At 57.5% G+C, this 21077-nt stretch overlaps 2 protein-coding genes across 3 annotated transcripts in view; one reads left to right on the top strand and one right to left on the bottom strand.

The window, feature by feature from the left end:
- The first annotated feature begins 5691 nt into the window (after positions 1 to 5691).
- Positions 5692 to 15019, top strand: LOC123944445. The gene is made up of 5 exons (XM_046009560.1): positions 5692 to 5763; positions 9538 to 9626; positions 10389 to 10535; positions 11206 to 11256; positions 13863 to 15019. The coding sequence occupies exons 3-5, from the start codon at positions 10425 to 10427 to the stop codon at positions 14379 to 14381; spliced, it is 681 nt and encodes a 226-aa protein (XP_045865516.1). The 5' UTR covers positions 5692 to 5763; positions 9538 to 9626; positions 10389 to 10424; the 3' UTR covers positions 14382 to 15019.
- Positions 15020 to 16148: 1129 nt separating this feature from the next.
- Positions 16149 to 21077, bottom strand: part of DYNC1H1 (dynein cytoplasmic 1 heavy chain 1) — a 67292-nt gene continuing 62363 nt past the window's right edge. For both annotated transcript variants that reach the window (XM_046009784.1, XM_046009786.1), the window contains exons 70-78: positions 20867 to 21037; positions 20468 to 20685; positions 20270 to 20373; positions 18471 to 18682; positions 17937 to 18090; positions 17313 to 17455; positions 16985 to 17153; positions 16642 to 16769; positions 16149 to 16505 (exon numbers count right to left, since the gene is read on the bottom strand). In XM_046009784.1, coding sequence (XP_045865740.1) covers positions 16377 to 16505; positions 16642 to 16769; positions 16985 to 17153; positions 17313 to 17455; positions 17937 to 18090; positions 18471 to 18682; positions 20270 to 20373; positions 20468 to 20685; positions 20867 to 21037 — 1428 coding nt within the window. In that variant the 3' untranslated portion in view covers positions 16149 to 16376. The remainder of the gene's footprint in view (positions 16506 to 16641; positions 16770 to 16984; positions 17154 to 17312; positions 17456 to 17936; positions 18091 to 18470; positions 18683 to 20269; positions 20374 to 20467; positions 20686 to 20866; positions 21038 to 21077) is intronic.

Raw genomic sequence — 21077 nt, 5'->3', positions numbered from 1 at the left:
ATGATCTCTATTTGCAGATGGAATAATCTTGTATATAGAAAACACTAACGAGAATAGACGCACACACACAACCTTATTAGAAGAACCAGTTCAGCAAGGTTTTAGGATACAACCCCAATATACAAAACTCTATTGTACTTTTTAAGAGATTTTATTTATTTATTTGAGAGAGAGAGTAGGGCGAGGGGTGGCAGGCAGAGAAAGAAGCAGGCTCCTCGCTGAGCAGGGAGCCTGATGCGTGGCCCAATCCCAGGACCGTGGGACCATAACCTCAGCTAAAGGCAGGTGCTTAACTAACTGAGCCATCCAGTCACCCCAAAATTCTATTGTATTTCTATACACTAACAATGAACAATCCAAAAATAAAATTAAGACACAGCTCTACTTACAATACCATCAAAAATAAGAAAACACTTAGCAATAAATTTAAGAAACGCAAGACTTGCACATGGAGAACTAAAGACTGTTGAAAGAAATTAAAGACCTACAATGAATACTGTTACGCTGAAAAAATAAATAAAATGGGAAAAAAAAAGAAATTAAAGACCTAATAAATGGAAAGACATCCTATGTTCATAGATGGAAGACTCAGTATTGTGTGTGCGTTTTATTGAAGTGTAGTGGACGCACAGTGTTACATCAGTTTCAGCTGTCCGCATAGTGATTTGATGATTCTACACTTCACACTGTGCTCACACAAGTGTAGTTCCCATCTGTCACCGTGCAACGCTATTACAATACCACTATGTTCCCTATGCGGTACTTTTCGTCCCCTTGACTTACTCATTCCATAACCAGGAGCCTGTGTCTCCCACTCTCCTCCACCTGTTTTGCCCATCCCCTACCTCTTCTCTCTGGCAAACACCAGTTTGTTTTCTGTATTTATGGATCTATTGCTTTCTTTTTTTTTTTTTAAGATTTTATTTATTTGACAGACAGAGATCACACGTAGGCAGAGAGGCAGGCAGAGAGAGAGGAGGAAGCAGGCTCCCCACTGAGCAGAGAGCCCGATGTAGGGCTCGATCCCAGGACCCTGGAATCACGACCTGAGCCGAAGGCAGAGGCCTTAATCCACTGAGCCACCCAGGCGCCCATATATATATATTTTTTAAAGATTTTATTTACTTATTTGACAGAGAGAGAGATCACAAGTAGGCAGAGAGCCAGGCAGAGAGAGAGAGGGAAGCAGGATCCCTGCTGAGCAGAGAGCCTGATGTAGGGCTTGATCCCAGGACCCTGAGCTCATGACCTGACCTGAAGGCAGAGACTTAACCCACAGAGCCACCCAAGCACCCCTTTATGGATCTATTTGTTTTTTGTTTTCATTTGTTTTATGGTAGTTGTGTTTTTCTGTCTGACTTATTTCACGTAACATACTGCCATCTGGGTCCATCCATATTGTCATAAATGGCCAGATCTCACTCATTCTTATGGCCAAGTAATAATTATTGTGTATGTGTATGTGTGTATATATATATCTACATATACACACATACACAATGGAGTATTGTGTGTGTGTGTGTGTGTGTGTGTGTATCTTTATTTTTTGAAGATTTTATTTGAGAGAGAGCAGACACTGGGAGAGAGTAGAGGGAGAAGCAGACTCCCCGCTGAGCATGGAGCCCCACATGGGACTCAGCTCAATGTCAGGACCCTGGGATCATGACCTGAGCTGAAGGCAGATGTTTAAGGGACTGAGCCACCCAGGTGTCCCTCAAAATATATTTTTGAGCAGTTACTGTGCTGGGCATGGTGGGGGGTGAGTTGGCAGGGGAAGGAGTCTTGGGTTTGGAACCCCTAGGCTCATCCACCAGTCTTGTGAGCCGGTAGAAATCCACAGGAAGCTTCGGCACAGGCTGATCAGGCCTGCTATGGGAACGCAGAGGAGATCCAGGAAGGCTTCCTGGAGGAGGTGCCAAACTCAGCTCCAAAGCTTAAGCCAGGGGTGGGGTGGGGTGAAGAGAGAATTTCCCCAGAGAAGTCCCAGCTGTGGGTGGTTGGGAGGCGAGGGGCTCGGTTTCATCCCGAATCTGGAAGGAGAGGTGGGAGCGGCTGCAGCCCGTGGGGCGGTTGCCCGTCTCAGGTATGGCGGAGGGGGTCCCGGGTGGGCGCGCTAAAAGGTTCCGACGTCATCCCGGGGCACAGGGGAGTCAGTCAAGGTGTTGTGACAAAATCATGCGCTTAGACAGGCGTCCCTGGCCGCAAGCGCAGCGCGGGAGGGCGGATCCGAGCCGCGGGGCGCAGGGGCGCGGGCTCCAGGGGGCCTGGGTCGGGCGGGCGGGGCGGCGCGCGGGTCGCCGCGGAGATGGCCGTGACGTCACACAGGTCCGGCCCGCAGACCCCCTTCGGGGCTCGGCGACGATCACTCTGGGGACAAAATGGACATGCTATTCAGAAGGTGAGTCTGCAGCGGCCGGCGGTGCCCTGCGCGCCCGACCTCGGCTGCGCCCGAGAATCGTCACCCCGGCCCACCCGCCCGAGCCCCTTCCCGGTGTCCCCGACTTGAGTGACAGCACGCCCTACCCGGAGCCAGTTCCTTCCTACTTCGGGGGCTGCTTTCCCGGCCCAGCCCCAGTCCCGGCCCCGGGCAGGTGGGCGCAGGTGCATCGGGCAGGTGCGCGCGGCCGGCCAAGCTGCCGCCACCTGCGGCCCCTCTCCCCGCAGCACCTGGCCGGGCGGGGCGCCGCCGAAGCCGCAGGGCCGGGGTAGGACGCGGCTGGGCTTCCTCCGGCGGGAGGGGGCCGGCCACGGGGGCAAGATCCTGCGTGGGGGCCCTTGCCCCGTGGAAGTGAGGCGGGTCTTCCTCGTAGGGCGGGGGTGGTGCCCCACCCCCTGGGTCTGGACCCCTTACCTTGGGGACCCCCCTTTTCTTTCCGTTACGGAGGAACATCCCATCTTCCAGGAGTCAGACCTGCAGGGCAGTGAGCCCCTGATGTGAGGGGAGGACTCGGGGGGTCCTCCGTTTCCCCCAGGCGTGAAGTGCAAGCGCCTAAGAAGGGGCGGCCCGGGCTTCCCGTGAGCTGGGATGGGGTCGTGGGGAGGTCGGGCTGCGCCAGCTCTGCCCAGGGTCCAGTCCAGGGTCTGGGTGGGAGCCTGGACCTGGGCTGACCCCCTGCTTCGCCCTCAGACAGTAAACATCTTGTGCTTGAGAAGTGTGGACACGTTCCCCTCCCCCCACCCAACCTACGGGAAAATTCTAGGACACCTGGGAATTACCCTGGGGTCTGTCTGCAAAGCTACACAGTATTTCTCCAAAATATTATTTTAACCTGTCGTTTCCTCTAGAGCAAACTGATTTAAAATAAGAAATAAGAAATCCCAGTGGTCCTGTGCTCTGGCTTCTCTGCGAATTCCTTCTGTCTGAACGGCTGTTCTTATTTTGGTTGTAGAACTTTGTGATCTGATGGATTCTGATGCAAGCCCAGGGGCTTTGGAAAGGCTGACTCCCGGATCCAAGGTAAGATGAGAATTGGCTTCATCTAAATTGTTTTTCTTTTAGAGCTTGGTCAACATTGTCTTCGACGAGAGTCCTTGGGTTTTGTTTTAAATAATCTCTTTGCCCAACGTGGGGTTCAGACTCACAACCCCGGACATCAAGAGTCGCATTCTTTTTTTTTTTTTAATATTTTATTTATTTGACAGAGAGAAATCACTACTAGGCAGAGAGGGAGGCAGAGAGAGAGGGGGAAGCAGGCTCCCCGTGGAGCAGAAAGCCCGATGCGGTGCTCGATCCCAGGACCCTGGGATCATGACCTGAGCCTAAGGCAGAGGCTTTAACCCACTGAGCCACCCAGGCGCCCAAAAGTCGTATTCTTTACTGACTGGGCCAGCCGGGTGTCCCTGGATTTGTAAGTTATGACCTTTTTTCCAGGTGGCATAAGGGACAAGAGATTGCAAAATGAAAAAATCCACTGTCTTTCCTTTTTATTGTATCTCAGAATAATTGCCCCCCAAAGTAGTCAAAATAATATCAAGTATGGTATGAAGGTGTCCACCTTAACAGTTAACACTGGTGAGGGCGTCTAACACTGGGTGGCTCAGTGGTTAAGCGTCTGACTCTTGGTTTCAGTGTAGGTCCTGATGTGGGATGGACCCTGTCCTCCGTCGGGCTTCACGCTCAGTGGGGAGCCTGCTCACGATTCTTCCTCCCTCCCTCTGCTTCCCCTGCTCACGCACTCTCTCTTTAAAATAAATAAAATTTGTTAAAAAAAAGAAGGAAAGAAAGAGAAACACCTCTGGTTTGTACATTGAAGCACAGACCCTCTTACCCCGCAGCCTGCCCAGAGCCTCATCAGGCGAAGGCGGGGCCCGTGTGTTTGGAGCCGTGCGCTGCTCTGTGTGTGGGTAGGAAAGGGGGATAATGTTCAGTCTCTGACTTCACTTTAGACTATTACACGTTTAAGGATATTTCGTGGGCACCGACCCTGGCCCAGGGACTCGGGAATGACTCGAAGTTGTCCCTAAAAGGAATGCGTCTAAAGGACCCAGAGTGTGTGCGTGTTGGGGCAGTGGGCGGTGCGACCCTGACCCTCCAGGGTTTCCTGCTCTCCCAGGCTCCTGGGCCAGGAAAGGAGCTCAGAGATGTCGAGTCTGGACCAGATCTTAGTTTCTTTGAAGCGGGTAGAAAAATAAAGGTTGGAGCATCCTGGGAGGGGCGCCTGGGGGGTCAGTCACTAAGCGTCTGTCTGCCTTCGGCTCACGTCATGATCTCAGGGTCCTGGAATCAAGCCCTGCATCGGGCTCTCTTGCTCAGCGGGAAGCCTGCTTCCTCCTCTCCCATTCCCGCTGCTTGTGTTCCCACTCTTGCGGTCTCTTTCTCTCTGTCAAATAAATTTAAAAATTTTTAAAAAAAGAAAAACACCCTGTGAGATGCCAGCCCACATCGCCATGGTCTACCTCCCCTCAAATAAAGCCAATCCTCTTACAATCCGCTTTTGGCGACCAGCAGTTTGAGAACTCCTTCAGAGCAAATTTTATTGCAAGGAGAGGGGGTCGGTTCTTGAACCAGAACAGTTGAGGTTGATGAATATTAAGAGAACTTTTTTTATATCATTTTCTTGGGAACTTTTCTTTAAGGATTTTATTTGAGAGAGCACATGCAGATGAGCAGGGGGGAGGGGCAGAGGGAGAGGCAGACTCCCCGCTGCTCCCCGCTGAGCGAGGAGCCTGACATGGGGCTCCATCCCAGGACCCTTGGATCATGACCTAGGCTGAAGGCAGATGCTTAACGACTGGGCCACCCAGGTGCCTCACGAGAGAACTTTTTAAACATGTGTTTCCTTTAAAGAAGAAATGCAAAATTGACTTAAGTCCCAAGGTCAGTTTAGCGGTTAACTTAGGGCAAACCAGTTCTGAATTCTGACTTCCGGTGGGGGCGGGCGAGGCAGGTCACCGTATTTTTTATTTTTTTCTAGATCTTGAACATAGACTTGCTAAGATCCTCTGTTAAGAGATCACTGTGGGTTAAGCCTCTGCCTTCGGCTCAGGTCATGATCCCAGCGTCCTGGGATCGATCCCCGCATCGGGCTCTCTGCTCAGCGGAGAGCCTGCTTCCCCCACCTCCTCTGTCTGCCCCTCTGCCTACTTGTGATCTGTCTGTCAAATAAATAAATAAAATCTTTAAAAAGAAATCACTGTGCTTGTGCTCTGTTCCTTCCTCCCTGTAGGATAGCGTCTCCCCCCACGGCCCCCGTCTTGGAAGATTTCTGGACTTCGCCGCACCGTCCGTTTGCAGCCCGCCACTCCTGGATGCCCGGATTCCAGGTAGGAGCCTTCCAAAGCAGCTGCATTCAGCTGGGGAGCTGACTTGTCCCCCAGCCCCTCCCAGGGCCACTCCTCCCGGGCGTGGTTCCAGGGCTGGACGGACCGGGGACTGGGGCGGGTCCCAGGGAGCTGGAAACTAAGGTGAGGAGTCTTGGGCTTGGACGGCTCCTTGTCCCGCCTCCCGGAGAGGAGAGGAGGTCACCCCGTCTCTGGGGCTCTGGACTGCTGGGGAGGGAACTGGCCCGTCATCCTTTCCTCTTCCTCCCTTGCTGGCACGCATTTCACTTCATGATAAAAAAATTTTCTATTTATTCAGCATTTCCTTACGGTGCCCAAACATTCTGTTTACAAAGGGAAAATGTCAGCGCCTTGTTAGGGAAGTTGGTCAGATGTCCAGCTGGTAACAAACGTCAGATTGCCGCATGGGCCCTTGCCCCCTGGCAATCTGGGTTTTGGCCGCGGGCACCGTGTGCCAGAGGCTGTGAACGCAGGGGGCGCGTCTGGGGGTGCGGGTCTGTGGGATGTGCATGGACGTGTGCGCCCCGGAAATAACCTGCTGAGCCTCAACTTCGTGCTCGGCGCTGGGCTGGGCTTTGGGGACACAGGGACACAGCTGTGGACAGAGAAGCCAAAAGCCCAGGCAATGGAGTGAGTCTGTCAAAAGGGGCTGCGGAGCCCAGAGATAGAGCGGGAGGACCCGGGGCCGGGGTGGGGGGAGATGCAGCGGGTGGGGCACTGTGCACCTGCGGGAGAAAGGGCGGTGTGGGGGCACCTGGGTGGCTCCGTCATTAAGCCTCTGCCTTCAGCTCAGGTCATGATCTCAGGGTCCTGGGATCGAGCCCCACATCGGGCTCCCTGCTCAGTGGGAGCCTGCTTCCCCCTCTCCCTCTTCCCCTGCTTGTGTTTCCTCTCTCTCTGTGTCTCTCTCTGTCAAATAAGTAAAAATTTTAAAAAATCTTTAAAAAAAGGGGGGGGGCGGTATGAGCAAGGAGGGTGGCCTTAGTGTAATGACAGTTTCGAAGTGAGGGCAAGGGAGGCTCAGCCCTTGAGGTGGGGCTGCCGGCTCTGGAGGGTGCGGCGGAGGAGGAAGGAGGGACGGGACAGGGAGGCAGGGGTGCAGGGTGGTTCCAGCTGAGTTCTAACCGCCTTGCTCTGGGTGGAGCAAGTGGGGAGAAGCGGTGGGGTTCGGGACTCCCCGGGAAGTAGAGTCAACAGTGGCGGATCAGCCCGAGGTGGACTTTGGAGGAAGGGGAGTCGGGCTGATGGGCAGATGGTTTTCATCTTGAGCCACAAGATTGGTGGAGCAGCCCTGCCTGGGCCGGGAGGGCTGCAGGGGGCAGGTTTGGGGAAGATCGGTCCGACCTTGGGCGAGTCGAGCTGGAAGAACTGGTTTGAGACCCCAGGGGCAGCTGGGCAGTGGGGCGCAGGGGTGTGGAGCTGGGAGCTGGAAACCAAGGTCACCAGCGGCTGGCGGTGTCTCGGGGCCAAGCGATGTGGGTGCAGGGCACGTGCGTGTGAGGGCGGAGCTGGCGGATGTTGGCTGGGCAGTGCGCTGAGGGTTGGAGTGGAATGGACAGGACCCCTTTGAAGGAGCGATCTGGTGGGGACTTCTGAGCTGTTCAGCGGGAAATTTCAAACCTGCAGCTCAAGGGGCTGGGCTAACCTCCCAGCTTGGAGGCAGGAAGGCCTTTTCGGACCAAGCCCAGCGCCCTCCCCTGGAATCCTGAGCTTCTGTCCTGGAGCTGGGGAGTGGGGGCGAGCAGCTGCAGCTCAAGCTGGTGGGGGCGGTGGTGGGCTTCTAGCCCTTCCATCCCAGGTGCAAACAGTTCACGAGCCAGATCCCTGCCTCTCCAGCTGTAAATGTCTGGGGACAAGTGAGTAGGAAGAAGCCTGTGTGCGGGTGCGCCGAGGAGAGCTGGGGCGTAAATGTGATTTTGTTTAATAATTGTTTTTTTAACCACACGCATAAAATACCTCTTTATTAAAAAGTAAGGAGGAGGGGCGCCTGGATGGCTCAGTGGGTTAAAGCCTCTGCTTTCGGCTCAGGTCATGATCCCAGCGTCCTGGGATCGAGCCCCACATCGGGCTCTCTGCTCAGCGGGGAGCCTGCTTCCCCGCCCCCCCCCGCCTACTTGTGATCTCTGTCTGTCAAATAAATAAAAATAAAATCTTAAAAAAAAAAAAAGAGGGGTGCCTGGGTGACTCAGTTAAGTGCTGGACTCTTGACTTTGGCTCAGGCCATGCATGAACTTTGGGTCGTGGGATCCCGGGCTCCGTGGGGAGTCTGTTTCTCTCTCTCGCTCCCCATCCCACTCTCTCTCTCTCTCTCTCTCTCTCAAATACATCTTTTTTTTTATATTTTATTTATTTGATGGAGAGAAATCACAACTAGGCAGAGAGGCAGGCAGAGAGAGAGGAGGAAGCAGGCTCCCCGCTGAGCAGAGAGCCTGATGCGGGACTCGATCCCAGGACCCTGAGATCATGACCTGAGCCAAAGGCAGAGTCTTAACCCACTGAGCCACCCAGGCGCCCCTCAAATACATCTTAAAAAAAAAATTATTTAAGAAACCTGTAGGGGCACCTGGGTGGCCCAGCGGGGTAAGCATCTGCCTTCAGCTTAGGTCATGATCCCCGGGTCCTGGGCTGGAGCCCCAGCGGGGAGCCTGCTTCTCCCTCTCCCTCTGCCCCTTCCCCTGCTTGTGTGCTCGAGTGTTATGCTCTCTCTCTCTGTCCAACAACTTACTTTAAAGAAGAGAAAAGAAACTTTTAACCTGGTACCAACCAGCTGCTCTAGAAAATCTGGGGTTGACCCTCCTCCCGACCATGACCCTGGCCCCTACGTCCAGCAGGGAGGTGAGAAGAATACGGGGCTCAGATTCCTCTCCTCGTTGTAATTTCACTTTTTGGGGACTTTTATCTGAACTTGGCCTAGAGAGAGTACTAACAAACTCACGGGATGTATTCCTCGGGAGATCAAAACTAAGTTGGTTTGGACGTGTCGTGGGGGCGTAGGAGTCGGCCGAGCCAAGTTCCAGACAAAAGTGGAACAAAGTAATGTATTTATTTATTAGTATCTTATTTTTTAAACTACTCTCTACACCCAGCGTTGGGGCTTGAACTCACAGCCCTGGGCTGGAGAGTCTCACGCCAGCCAGGAGCCCCCCCAGTCCTGTAGTATTTATTATAACTCAAGTATGACATGACTGTGAGCCCCCCCGTCACGAGCGAATGACTGGCTACATCAGCGAGCAGGGAGACGCTCCCCGCTGAGGGCTTTCCGAGCACCGCCGTCCGGCGGCGGAGCAAACGCCCGTCCTTGACAGCGGGCCGCCTTGCGAGACGACTTCCTGAGGAGGAGCGGGGTGGCCTGGTGGGGAGAAGGTCACCTGTGAACTTGCACAGTGATCCCCTCGAGATGGGAAGGGCACTGCCCTGTGTGGGTGTGCTCCCCAAATCCACCACCCTCCTGGGCTCCTAAGAAAACCGTCAGACCAAGCCCGGTGGGCCTCGGGACTGTCAAGGTCAGCGAAAGTCGGGAAAGCCTCGGGGTGAGGGCTGACTGGACTAATTTTTTTTTGCCTTTTTTTTTTTTGTAGGGAGCCTTCCCAGCCTTTAAAATGCTAATGTGTATCGTGCTTTGGGGTCTGGTTTATAGCCTTTCCTGTTTCTCTGCCCTTTGCCCAGAGCTGGTGTTCCGTGGAGCCCAGTTTGGGAAAGCGGGGATGGTGCATGGCGGGGAGGTGGGCAGCGTTTGTGACCGACGCTTCCCCCCAGGGCCTGGCACGTGCCTTCCCACGAGGATTCCTGAGGGAAGCAAGTGACATGAAAATCCAGCGACGTAGGTTCACGGTCTCAGGCTCTGGGTAAGTTTTCGTTTTGTTTTTTAAGAGTGGCTGGCCTCTCTCCTTTGGGTGCATGTTTGTTTTTTAAAGATTTTATTTATTTGACAGAGATCACACGTAGGCAGAGAGGCAGGCAGAGAGAGAGGAGGAAGCAGGCTCCGTGCTGAGCAGAGAGCCTGATGTGGGACTCGATCCCAGGACCCTGAGATCATCACCTGGGCCGAAGGCAGAGGCTTAACCCACTGAGCCACCCAGGCGACCCCCTTTTTTTTTTTTCTTTTTAACAACCTCACACTTCTGGGTTGGTGGGGGAAAGGTTTCTGTCCCCTTGGGTGAGTGAGTCAGTCCCCAACCTGGGCTCTCATTCTTCATCTGTTAAAATAAAGGGAGAGGACATTTGAGCTGGGTGGGTGGGTTCCGGTCTGGAATTTTCAGGGTCAGTGAATCTGACCTTTCCACTGAGCTCGGGTGGGATGGAGCTTCTGTGGGCACAGGGCTTTCCCCACGCGGACGGAATGCTCACGGGCTAGACATCCCCACCGCCATCTGGCCCCGGAGGATTAACCACAGAGTGTTTTGAAGACCCCCCTAGATTTGTCTTGGCAAGGAGGAACCCAGTACAATTCACCCCTTGGGCCGGTAGATCTTACTTGGACAAACCGCCAGACAGCTCCCGGGATCGCCCTCCTGCGGGACGCCTGCCCTTGGGGAGGCTGCCCCTCCCCCACCCCACCCAGCCACCCGTGACCTGGGCTTTGTCCCCGTGAACTTGATGTTTTCCAGTGCAGTGAAAAGTCCATCATAGCTGGCCCCCAAGCCATGGCCGGTCTGAGGTGCGGCCGCCCCACCTGCATCAGGGTGGCCTTCAGCTCCACCAGCACCAGGGCCGGCTTCCGCAAGAGGCAGAGAAACACACTCCATCGCTTCAAGGTGAGGCTTCAAGGTGCTCTCACCGCCCTCGTCCTCCTGGGGGTGCCGGGGGCGGGGCGGGCAGGGCGACCTGCGATCAACGGACTAGGCGTCCTGGCTCTTCTTCTCGGTGTTTCCTAGTAAAATCTTTATGGGTCTTTCTTCCCTGCTCAAATGTCAATGGGTTCAAACTCCTGCGTTTTGGTCAAGAAAAACAAAAGCCTTTCCCCCCAGAAGACTGGGATCCTTGGGGAGGGTTCTAGAACATCTGATACCAGCCCCGGGCTCTTCAGAGGGCCCTGAGCAAGGCCTGGCCATTGTCTGGTCTCTGCTCCTAGAAAGGAAGGAAGGAGTTAGGACAGATAATCTAGAATCTTCCATGATCTTCTAGGTTTGGGTTTAGAATGAGTGCAGGGTTTTCCGTTCCCAGTGAGAGGGGGATCACATCCGGCTGCCTTCTCGCCGCATTCCTGGTCCTCCTTTTCCTCTTCCTGGTGGCCCAGGTTTGCATTTTAGTCCCTTCAACCAGGAGGTGATTCTTGGCCACCCACCGAGGGCTGCCTTCCTCTGAGGGCCCGGTGTGGCGGGAACGGCTGCTGTCCCTCGGTCCCTGGCCCTAGAACACTAGCTGTCGTTGGACTGCCTGCCTTCCTAAAAAGGATTAATCAGCCTTTTTTAAAAATTTCTCCAGGCCAATCACAAAAAGAATCACATGGACTTGATTGAAGGTATCTGGAGAGAGGTACGTGGCACAATGAGCCGAGAGCCGCCCTCCCCACTGCCGGGCTGGTGGAGCTGACCCCGGCATCAAGTCCCCAGCACCAGCCGCGGGCCAACCTTGCAAGCAGGCCTTTCCAAGGAGAGTGGTTTGGGGCCTGCTTGTGTGTGATCTTTTGTGATGGGAAAGACCGGAGTTACTGTGTTTTACAAGAGCCACCCAGGTGCCCCAATTATTATTTTTTAAAGAATCTCTTTTATTGGGGCGCCTGGGTGGCTCAGCTGTTAAGCCTCTGCCTTCGGCTCAGGTCTCATGGTCCCAGGGTCCTGGGATCGAGCCCCACATCGGTCTCCCTGCTCAGCGGGAAGCCTGTTTCTCCCTCTGCCACTCCCCCTGCTTGTGTTCCCTCTCTCGCTGTCTCTTTCTGTTAAAAATAGATGTTTTTAAAAGATTTTATTTATTTTCAAAAAAGATTAATTTTTAGAGTGAGAGCATGTGTGTGCACACAAGCGGGTGTGGGGGAGGGGGAGAGGGAGGGGAGAACCTCGAGCAGACTCCCCGCGGAGCACAGAGCTGGCACAAGGCTTGATCTCACGACCTTGAGGTCGTGACCTGAGCTGAAAACAAGAGCCAGATGCTCAACTAACTGAGCCTCCCAGGCACCCCCAAAGATGTTATTTTTAAGTTATCTCTGCCCAGTGTGGGCCTTGAACTCCCAACCCCGAGATCAAGAGCCACAGGCTCCCCACTGAGCCGGCCAGTCGCCCCTCAGCATCAGTCGCAATCAAAATCAAAATCAGTGGGGCGCCTGGGTGGCTCAGTGGGTTAAAGCCTCTGCCTTCGGCTCAGGTCATGATCTCAGGGTCCTGGGATCGAGCCCCGCATCGGGCTCTCTGCTCAGCGGGGAGCCTGCTTCCTCCTCTCTCTCTCTCTGCCTGCCTCTCTGCCTACTTGGGATCTCTGTCAAATAAATAAACAAAATCTTTTCAAAAAGATTAAAATCAGTAATCCGGGTGTAGTTGACACGTGGTCTCGTGGAGTTTAGAGATCCCAGGTAAGGGTCTAACCCTAGCTGTGTGGCCAGGGATCGCCTGCCCCGCTGGGCCTCTCTGGCTGCGAGGCCGGACTCCACTGGTTTACGTGCTGGGGGAGCCTGTCACGGTCCCCCACATGCACCCTAGTCTGGGCCTTGAGGCCTCGTGGGGCTGGTGACCGCTCTGCCGTGGGGTCCCATGATGCTGGCTCTGTGAAACCCAATTCTGCCCATTTCTGAATCTGAAATGATGACGGTAGTCTACAGATTATGGCGTGAAACTATTTTTTATGGTGCATATGTGGCCCCGTCGCCTGTCTACGGGAGAAACGAGCCCCTTGGCAGGTTTTTACTCCCCACATGAGAGGTGACCCCTGGGTCCTTTCTGCCCACGGCTCCCCGGGGAGTGAAACCCTTCGGACTGGCCCACCCAGCAGGGGCCTCAGGGGTCCGTTGGTGTATCTGGGAGGAGGTCTCAGCCTGGCCCTGGAGGCTCACGGGGTGTAGCTCCCCACAGTTAGCGCAGGAAGGGACAGCGGTCGGTTGCGGGGACTCAGATGTCCCTGGAGAGAGACCTTTGCTGCCAGAGCTGCTCAGTCAAGGGCACAGATGCAGGGAGGGAAAAGCTGGAGTAAGAGCTGGGAAATCGGGTCAAGGTCAGGGGCGAGGAGCCATGGGACTTGAGGTCCAGAGAGTTCCAGGAGCCCCTCAGAGGTGGTCACAGAGGTAGGAGGCTGCCGAGAAAGATGGGCTGTGTTGCCTGCGGCTGCTGCTCAGAAATGGGGCACAGCCCACGGGCACCTTTGAAAGCCACGAACCCTGCCCCTGAACGCTCCGTTCAGCCTCTGGCCAGCCCTGCGCATGGGGGTGGCGGGTGGTCAGGGACAGGGTGGGGTGAGCCAGGAACCGGATGTTGGGAGGAAGTGAGCTCAGACCCCCAGTGGTGGGCTGGGCGGTGTGGACCGGGCTGGCGGGGCCGGTGTGCAGCCAGCCCTGGGACAAGGCCTTTAAGTGATGGGACCCAGATTGGGCCCCCAGTGCTAGCGGACCCTCAAGCTTTTGGGATGTGAGGAGGTATTTGTCTAATGCATTTTTTAAAGATTTTATTCATTTATTTAACAGAGAGATCACAAGTAGGCAGAGAGCCAGGCAGAGAGAGAGGAGGAAGCAGGCTTCCTGCTGAGCAGAGAGCCCAATGCGGGGCTTGATCCCAGGACCCTGAGATCATGACCTGAGCCGAAGGCAGAGGCTTAACCCACTGAGCCACCCAGGCGGCCCTGTCTAATGCATTTTTGAAAAAGATTTATTTTTGAAGCAGAGAGGTTAGGGTTAGGGAGGGTGGGGAAGGGAGAGTGAGACAAGCAGACTCTGCTTTGAGCACGGAGCCCTTTGCGGGGCTTGATCCCACGACCCTGAGATCAGGGCTGGAGCCGAAACCGACGGCAAGCCTGTCTAAGGCATTTTTAATGATCCGCGGAGCAGATGCGTTGGCACTTTGCCAACATCAGTGATGGAAGAAATGATCTGTGGCGGGAGGGGCGTGTTGTACTTTCTCCTGGTAGACTGCCATCTGGCTCAGAAATAGTTTTGTGCTCAGATTTTAGATCCTTTCGATGGCGATTCAGAAGATCCCCCCGGTCACCTGGCCTCCAGCCACAGTGACTGTTCTCCAGGTGACGCGAATGGTACTGGCCCTTGCCACGCGCTCAGGTGTGGGAGTCCCGGAGAAGTTAGCTTAGAAGACCCTCTCTCGGACCTCCCGCCGAGAGCGGCCAGCCGGGGCCCCACGTCCCTCGAGGCCAACGACGTGGATATGCAGCCCGCGGAGGCCAGCAGCCCCGAGGCCCGAGGCCGGGCAGCCAGGCGCTCGGGGTCGCCGGAAGATTGGAGGATGATCGAGGACCCGTGGCCCAGGGCAGCTGGCCCCCTCCTCCCCGCCGCGGGCCCCCCGGAGCCCGGCCGCCCCATGCAGGGCAGGACCAGAGCCGCCCGACCGCCACCCAGACTTGGGGGTGAGAAGGACAAGGGACCCAAGCTCACCCTCTCCAAGAGGAAACTGGAACTCTTACTTGTAGAACCTGAGAAAAATAAGAGAAAGAAGCCGTATGTGGCCTAGACCGAGGTGAGCAGAGTTAGTTAGCTCAGGAAGGGTCCTACAGCCCCGAGAGGAACCCGTGGGCCACAGCGGCCGCCGATGGACTCGTGTCCACGAAACACTTGCCCTGTGTAGGTCTGAAGTAGGGAACACCTGAGTGCCCACCAACTGGGCCGGAAAATGGGTTTTTCCAGCCGAGGAAGGGTCCTGGGTGACGGGACGCCCCTCCCCTGAATTCGAGAGGTTCTTTCCTGTTACTATTCATGTTTCTGTAGAACTAGTGATTTTTTTTTTTAAACCTTGACTCCCGGTGCCCGTTGTTGTCCCCCTCCCTGACTGTTTGCTCTGGGCGGGGGTGGCAGTGGGGGGTGGCCCGGAGGGACGTGCTGGACTCTCGCGTGAGCTGCCCCGTCCCCCACCGGCCCCTTGGGAAGCCACCCCGCTCTGTGTCTCTGTTTCCATTTCCTCCTCACTGTGCGCACAGAGGAGGGATGCCCTGAGCTGTGGGTTCTGGCTGCTGACATGGTCGTGGACTTGACGTGCCGACACTAAAGGGGCGGCGGTGCCTCTTCCACCCTTCCCCCGTCGCTGCGGGTTTGCTCACTGGCCCTTTGCTCCCCAGCAGGCATGGACTGAGTACAAGTCTGGTGCCGGTGCCGGGTGGCTGCTGCCCACACGCCTAGGACCGCTGTCCCCAAGTGCCAATAAAAGGGAAGTGCGCGAGGCCGAGAGCGGCTCCTTCCTCCCGCGGGCCGGCGGGGCGGGCGCAGCTGTTCTCTTCACCCGGGTCCGCGGGCTCCGCCCACTGAGGGTGAGGAAGACTGTGGCCCCCTGACAGGATGGCCACAGGGTGGCCCCGGGTCGGGGGGGGTCCCTCAGGCTGCATGGGCTGAGCTTCGCGTGGGGGTGGGGCTCCAAGAGGCCCTGGAGGTGGGCGTTGAGTCACGTGGGGCTTTGGGAGGCAGCAGGGGGGTGCCTCGGGCACACCTGAGGCAGGTGGGAAGTCTTGGACGGGGGAGCTTCGAGCCCAGACCGGCGGTGGCCGGCCCCTCCCCCCGGCAAGCTCACCCCCCGTTCAGGAACCTGCTCCGCACCCCCTCCAGGATGGCGGTGGTCCTCCTGTGCCCGGACCCTTACCTGGGCGCGGTGGGCACGGGAGGTAGGCGGGACAGATGCCCGTGGCGGCCTTTCTGTGGTTCCACTTCCTCAGGCCTGGTCCCAGCTCTCACAGCCTACACCCCGTTTAGGAATCTCGCTGTAGAAAAGCTAAGAACCCTGAATAGTTCAGAGAAAAACACTAAGATTCCTGATAGAACAGTCCAAACTGGGTGGGGAGGCAGCGGACTCTGTCCCCAGGGCCTGGGGACAGCAGAGCCTGGCAGCTCCAGAGAAGTGTGGGGCGGGAGGCAGCGGCTTAGGTATCCCCTCAGCCCCGGATGGTCACTTGGCTGGTGGACGAGCGTGGGTCACGGGGGCAGCAGCAGAACAGGTTTTCACCGTGGGGTGTGTGCTAAGGCCTGGCGGCCAGCCCAGACTCGGGGGGAAGGCAGGCGCCCCGGAGGGACAGGGGCTGGGGGGCCGGCCGGCTGAGGGCATCCGCGCCCTCACGTGACCCAACCTGCCACTAGGCTGCACCACGAGGGGTGGGCAACGGGGTCCAGGCCCTCCCCGCACGGGCGCCCACGTTGCCTCGCCAGGCCCCGGGGTTCTTTTCTGTGGGGGAAGGGCCCCCAGGCCCCGAGCTTCAGCACCGTGAGGAGACGGAGACAGAAGAGGCGGGAGGCCGGGTAGTGCTTAGTGTTTTATTCCCGAACAAGCCAAGCTACAGCGCCTCCCCAGGCACCGAATGGAGTCCTGTCAGCTTCCGCCATCCCGGCCAGCAGCCCGCGCTCCGCTTCCTCCGACGGCGATGGCGCACCAAGGACTTTCCTCGACACGTCCGCTTCCTCCCAGCAGTTGAACGATGAAGAGACATAAATAGTTACGACTACAGAAAGGGGGCGAGGGAGTTGAGCTTCACTCCGTGCAGAGGACGGCCACGCCGCGCTCGTAGAAGCTGCGTGGGTCCTCCTTGGTGGCGATCTCGAAGTCGACCGTGAAGATGAGGTCTGCCCGAGTGAAGTTCAGGTAGACAGGCAAGGTCACCTAGAGGAGAGGACAGGCTCAGCGCTGGCTCAGGCAGAGACGGCCCACGGCAGGCCTGGCGACTGGCTGCATGCGGGGAGGGGGGTGGGGACACGGGGCACCTGCTGACCCCAGATGGCCGGAAGGGGCCACTCACCACATTAGCCTTTCTCTCGGCATTGGTCTGCTTGACCCAGCGCAGCTGCGTCAGAGGGAGGACCGTGGAGATGGCGTGGGACAGCGACAGCTTGTTGTTACTGCACGTGGCCCCCTGAAGCTTCAGACCTGCGGGAGGCAGTCAGGCCCCGTCACCAGTGGTAACGGCTGTATGACTCTCGGTGACGCAGTTCACGGCTCTGGCGTGCTGCCAACCTCCGACATATCGGACTGGGAGCAGCCCTGGAAGGCCACCAGCCCCCGGGACCGCCTGTGAGGAGGCCCGGGTGCAGGGACGGGCTGCCACCAGGAGAAGCCCAGAGTGGCTGAGGACCCCCACTCACCCGTGACCCCAAAGCTGCAGGCATCCAGGGTGGCGCTCTGGGAGGTGGTAACGTTGACTTCCAGGCAGAGCTCCTCCAGGGACCAGCTGTTGGCCTGGGCCACGTACTGCCTGGTGGCGGTGATGTACGCCTCGGGCACAAACAGGCCGCCCAGACACACGTGGATGTTCTGTAGGAAGCGAGAGCCCCCCCGGTGAGGAGCGAGCGCCACCCCTTCCCTCGGGTCGTGCTGGGGTCTGTGCCCGTCCCCTGGGCTCCCGAGTGCTGCTCCCCGCCCCCAGGACAGCTCCCCGCAGCCCCCCACCCCCAGCGGGGCAGCCTTCACCACCTTCAGCTCCTTAGCGCCCCCGGACGCAGCCGCCTGGGAGATGTTCTGTAGCTGTTTGATCCTCTCGCTGAAGTCGGACACCCACTGGATGACGGTCATGCCCGCGGGCACGGTGTAGTGTGACCAGCTCCGAGGCAGGATCCCTGTACCCAAGGTGACCCCCGGCAGCGTCATTGTGACCGTCCCCAGGGCACATAGGGGTCACTCTGCTAGCCCTAAGCAGCTTCTCTGCTCCGCCCGCCTCCCTCCCCTGCCCACACCCCTGCATATGCTTGTCCAGCCTGAGGGGGGGCGTCTGGGGGGGCCACAATCACCCCCCAAAGACTGCCTTGGCGGCTGACTCCCCTCACACAGGCCGCTGGGCTTCACCACCCAATTCAGGCTCTTGGGGTGGATGGGAGACCCCTGGGGGCTCCCTGCACCTTTAGACTCAAGCTCCCCACTTTTCAATGTGCTGGCCACCCCCCTAAAAACTGTAAAGATTTAATAAATGTTCAGGGAACCGCAAATAAGAAAAAACCTCAGGCCCTTGTGAGCCCAGCCCCCAGGGATATGGGCGCAGAAGATGCTCCAGGCTGGGCCCGGGCCCCGCCGCCCGCGGCCCCCGCACAGGGAGGGCCGCACCTTTCACCAGCTCGTTGATGAGGGTGCGCAGGTAGTTGGTCTGTTTCTTCTTCCCTTCGCACACTTGGACGACATCCGCGAGGTCCTGGCGGACGTCCTGAAGCAGCTTGGCGCCCATCTTCACTTCCCTCTCAAAGAACCTGAACAGGGGATCCTAAGGTTGTCAAAGAGACGAGAAGGCCTGGGTGAAGGGGAGAGTCTGGGAAGAGCCCGTCCTCCCGCAGGACCTCACAGCGCCGGCCGAGGCTCGCGGCTCCACCCGCGCTCGCTCCCGGACGAGACTTCAGACTGGATTTTGCACCAAGTGGGTGGGAACCTGGTCCTGGGCCCCGAAGAGGAGGGACGGTTCCTCCGCCGCTTCCTCCGGGACTCCCTCACCACACTCATGCACACGGAGCCCCGCAAGAGACCCGCCCTCACGCCTGAGTCTGAGCGCAGCCGACCACAGGCTCCGAGAGGAGCCGGAGCCGGAGCCGGAGCCCGAGCCCGCCCGGAGCGTGGACCCCCGAGGCGTCCCCGCTCATGCCCGGCCACCTTGATGTTCTCCACCGTCCGCTTGAGGTGGCTCAGCGTCTGAGGGATGAGATGCAGCCAGTTGGAGGCGGTGGTGTGCAGGGTCCGCATCCAGGCGGGGCGCCCGTCGGACGTGGAGTCGGTCCTTGCCTTCTTCTCGGTCTCGGCGTAGGCCAGGTCGTCCTCGTCCTCCAGCATCTGCATCTTCAGCATCTTGCTGATCATGTCCACGCCTGGACCCAGCGGAGGCATGGGCCGGGGGAGGGCAGGGAGCAGAGGAGAAAGGATGTGAGCGTACGGGCCACGTCATGAAACACTGCACGGTTCCACGTGGGGACGCCAGGCCAGACAGTAAAGTGGCCCACGCAGAGGAAGATGACGACCAGATCGAGTCGGCTGGACTGATCCAGCAGCCCGAGTGCAAGACAAGACTGGGCTGCTCGAGACTCCGAGCTCACGCGCCTGTGCGCTCCTAAGGGGCTGGGCTCTGGGGCAGGCGAGGCTCCAGCAGGGGAGGCCGCCGCGCCGTGGTCCTGGGCTGCCCACACTCACTGCTCTGCCTCAAACACTGACACCCGCCTCGTGTCATCCTGTCCCTCACCTGGTCCGGGACAGCTGGAAGTCCAGTCCCCGAACCACACTGGAGGCTGGAGCAGAGAAGACAGGCTCGTCTGGGCTCAAATGTCAGGGCCTCCCGAGGGGGGCAGCCATCAGCCCAGGCCTTGAGGGATGCTCTAAGGGGGGATGCGGTGTGATGTCCGGGGGCTCGTTAATACTGAGCGGCCCTACCCAGGCATCCAGCTGGTGTTAGGACAGGGGGAGGGAGAAATCCTACACACCATTCCTGTGTCATGGGGCCAAGGCAGGTGCCACCAGTGTTAAAACACTATGACCTCAGTATAGGCTTTTGGACAAAGGTGTGCTTCCCGCCCAGCCCGGACCCGCCAGAGCCTGCCCTGCACCTAGGCCTCAAATCACGATGGCCGGCAGCCCAGCTTCTTGTCTTGGTGACCTAGGGGACCACGGCCGCCTCAGAGTCGGGAGTGGACTGGCGCGGGGTCAAGGTGGTCCTCAGTGAGGAAGCGCGGTGACTAGGGGTTCTCGTGTAGAGCCTAAGGGCTGGCCTGAAGGGAACTATCAAGCAGCTGCGTGAGTTTGGGCGAATCTCAAAGTCTTCTGGGCCTGGTTCCCATAAAGACAAGTCTGGGCTAGATCAGTGGGTACAAGCTCGCGGACACAGCTGCCACCGGGAGCGCCAGCTGGAGCAGACCGGGGTGGGGGGTGGGAGGGCACCAGGCTTCAGACTCAGGATGCCTGAAGCAGGCCCTGAGAATCTGCGTTTATCGAAGTCGTGAGGAGGCTGCTGAGCTGGGGACCACACTCTGAAAACCACTGCATTAGATATTTCTTGAATAATCTTGGGGGCAGCGGAGGGCAGGGAAGGAAAAATTCTAAGAACTACTCTAATAAAAGCTGATTTTAAAACCTCATGTAAGGGACACCTGGGTGACTCAGTGGGTTAAGCCTCTGCCTTCAGCTCAGGTCATGAGCTCAGGGTCCTGGGATCAAGCCCCACATCAGGCTCTCTGCTTGGCAGGGAGCCTGCTCCCCCCCGCCTCCCCGCTCTCTGCCTACTTGTGATTTCTCTGTCAAATAAATAAATCTTAAAAACAAAACAAAACAATACAGACAAAAAAACCTCATGTAATACCAGGCACCTTTCAGTTCTTTAAGGAAAAAGAAATGAGGTCTGCTGAAACCAACATGTAATTTCCAGACCTCAAGGACCTGAGCCTAGACCGGGCGCATGGGGTACCCACCCTGGGTGGTGAGCAGGACTCTCTCGGCGTTGTTGGGAAGGCCCAGCCAGGAGGGCGTCTGGGTGTCGGGGAGCAGCTCCACCCACTGGACAAACTCCTCTCGCCTGGAAAACCAGCACATTTGGAAATGCCCTTGTGCCGGATGCAGTCAAGTGCCTGGTGTGGCAAAGGTCAAGGTCACGGGAGGCAGGCTCATACCTGATGCCGTCCGGCATCTGAATGTCTTTGTGCCCGTCGACCTTGCAGGCCAGCTTAAATTCACTGTCAAAGCTTTTCGTTGTGAACAGACGCTCCAGGAAAGTGTTGAGCAGACGCTGATCGAACTCGTTGTCCACTCGTCCCCCGTAGATGGACTGGGCCATCAGGGTCTTCAGTGCGGACCAGGGGATCTTATCTGGTGAGATGTTCTGCCTCCCCTGCGTGAGGAAGGCTGGGGTTTGCGGGGGCAGGCCGGAGGGGCACCAGCACAGCTTGGCTATTTTGGAGGGGCAGGTTTCTTCCTTACCCCTGTGACAGATAGGACTCCCCACCATCTGCCACACCCACGAGCAATTCTGAGCACCCCCTCCCGTCTGTGGCTCGGCCGCCTGCACTTGCCTTTGCCGTGTCGTCCAGCCACGTGTCCACCGTGTCGCAGGCCGAACGCAGGTCAGACTCCCCAAATTCATACTTCTTCGACCACCCCAGGGGTGCATAGCGCAAGCGTTCTTGGATGATCGCATGGAACCAGGCCAGCAGGAAGTACAGGCGGGCGCGCTCGTTGGGAGACTGGATGAGGAAGGTTAGCAGTGATGGAGTCCCCACAAAG

Source organism: Meles meles, chromosome 6, assembly GCF_922984935.1.
Source record: "Meles meles chromosome 6, mMelMel3.1 paternal haplotype, whole genome shotgun sequence".
Taxonomy (NCBI): domain Eukaryota; kingdom Metazoa; phylum Chordata; class Mammalia; order Carnivora; family Mustelidae; genus Meles; species Meles meles.
This window is presented reverse-complemented; position numbering and strand designations above follow the sequence as displayed.

Excerpts from the sequence above, each read along its gene's own strand:
- LOC123944445 (XM_046009560.1), top strand. The coding sequence starts at position 10,425 with ATGGCCGGTCTGAGGTGCGGCCGCCCCACCTGCATCAGGGTGGCCTTC. Across the intron at positions 10,536-11,205 it reads ACACACTCCATCGCTTCAAG|GCCAATCACAAAAAGAATCA; the intron begins GTGAGGCTTCAA and ends AAATTTCTCCAG. Across the intron at positions 11,257-13,862 it reads TTGAAGGTATCTGGAGAGAG|ATTTTAGATCCTTTCGATGG; the intron begins GTACGTGGCACA and ends TTTTGTGCTCAG.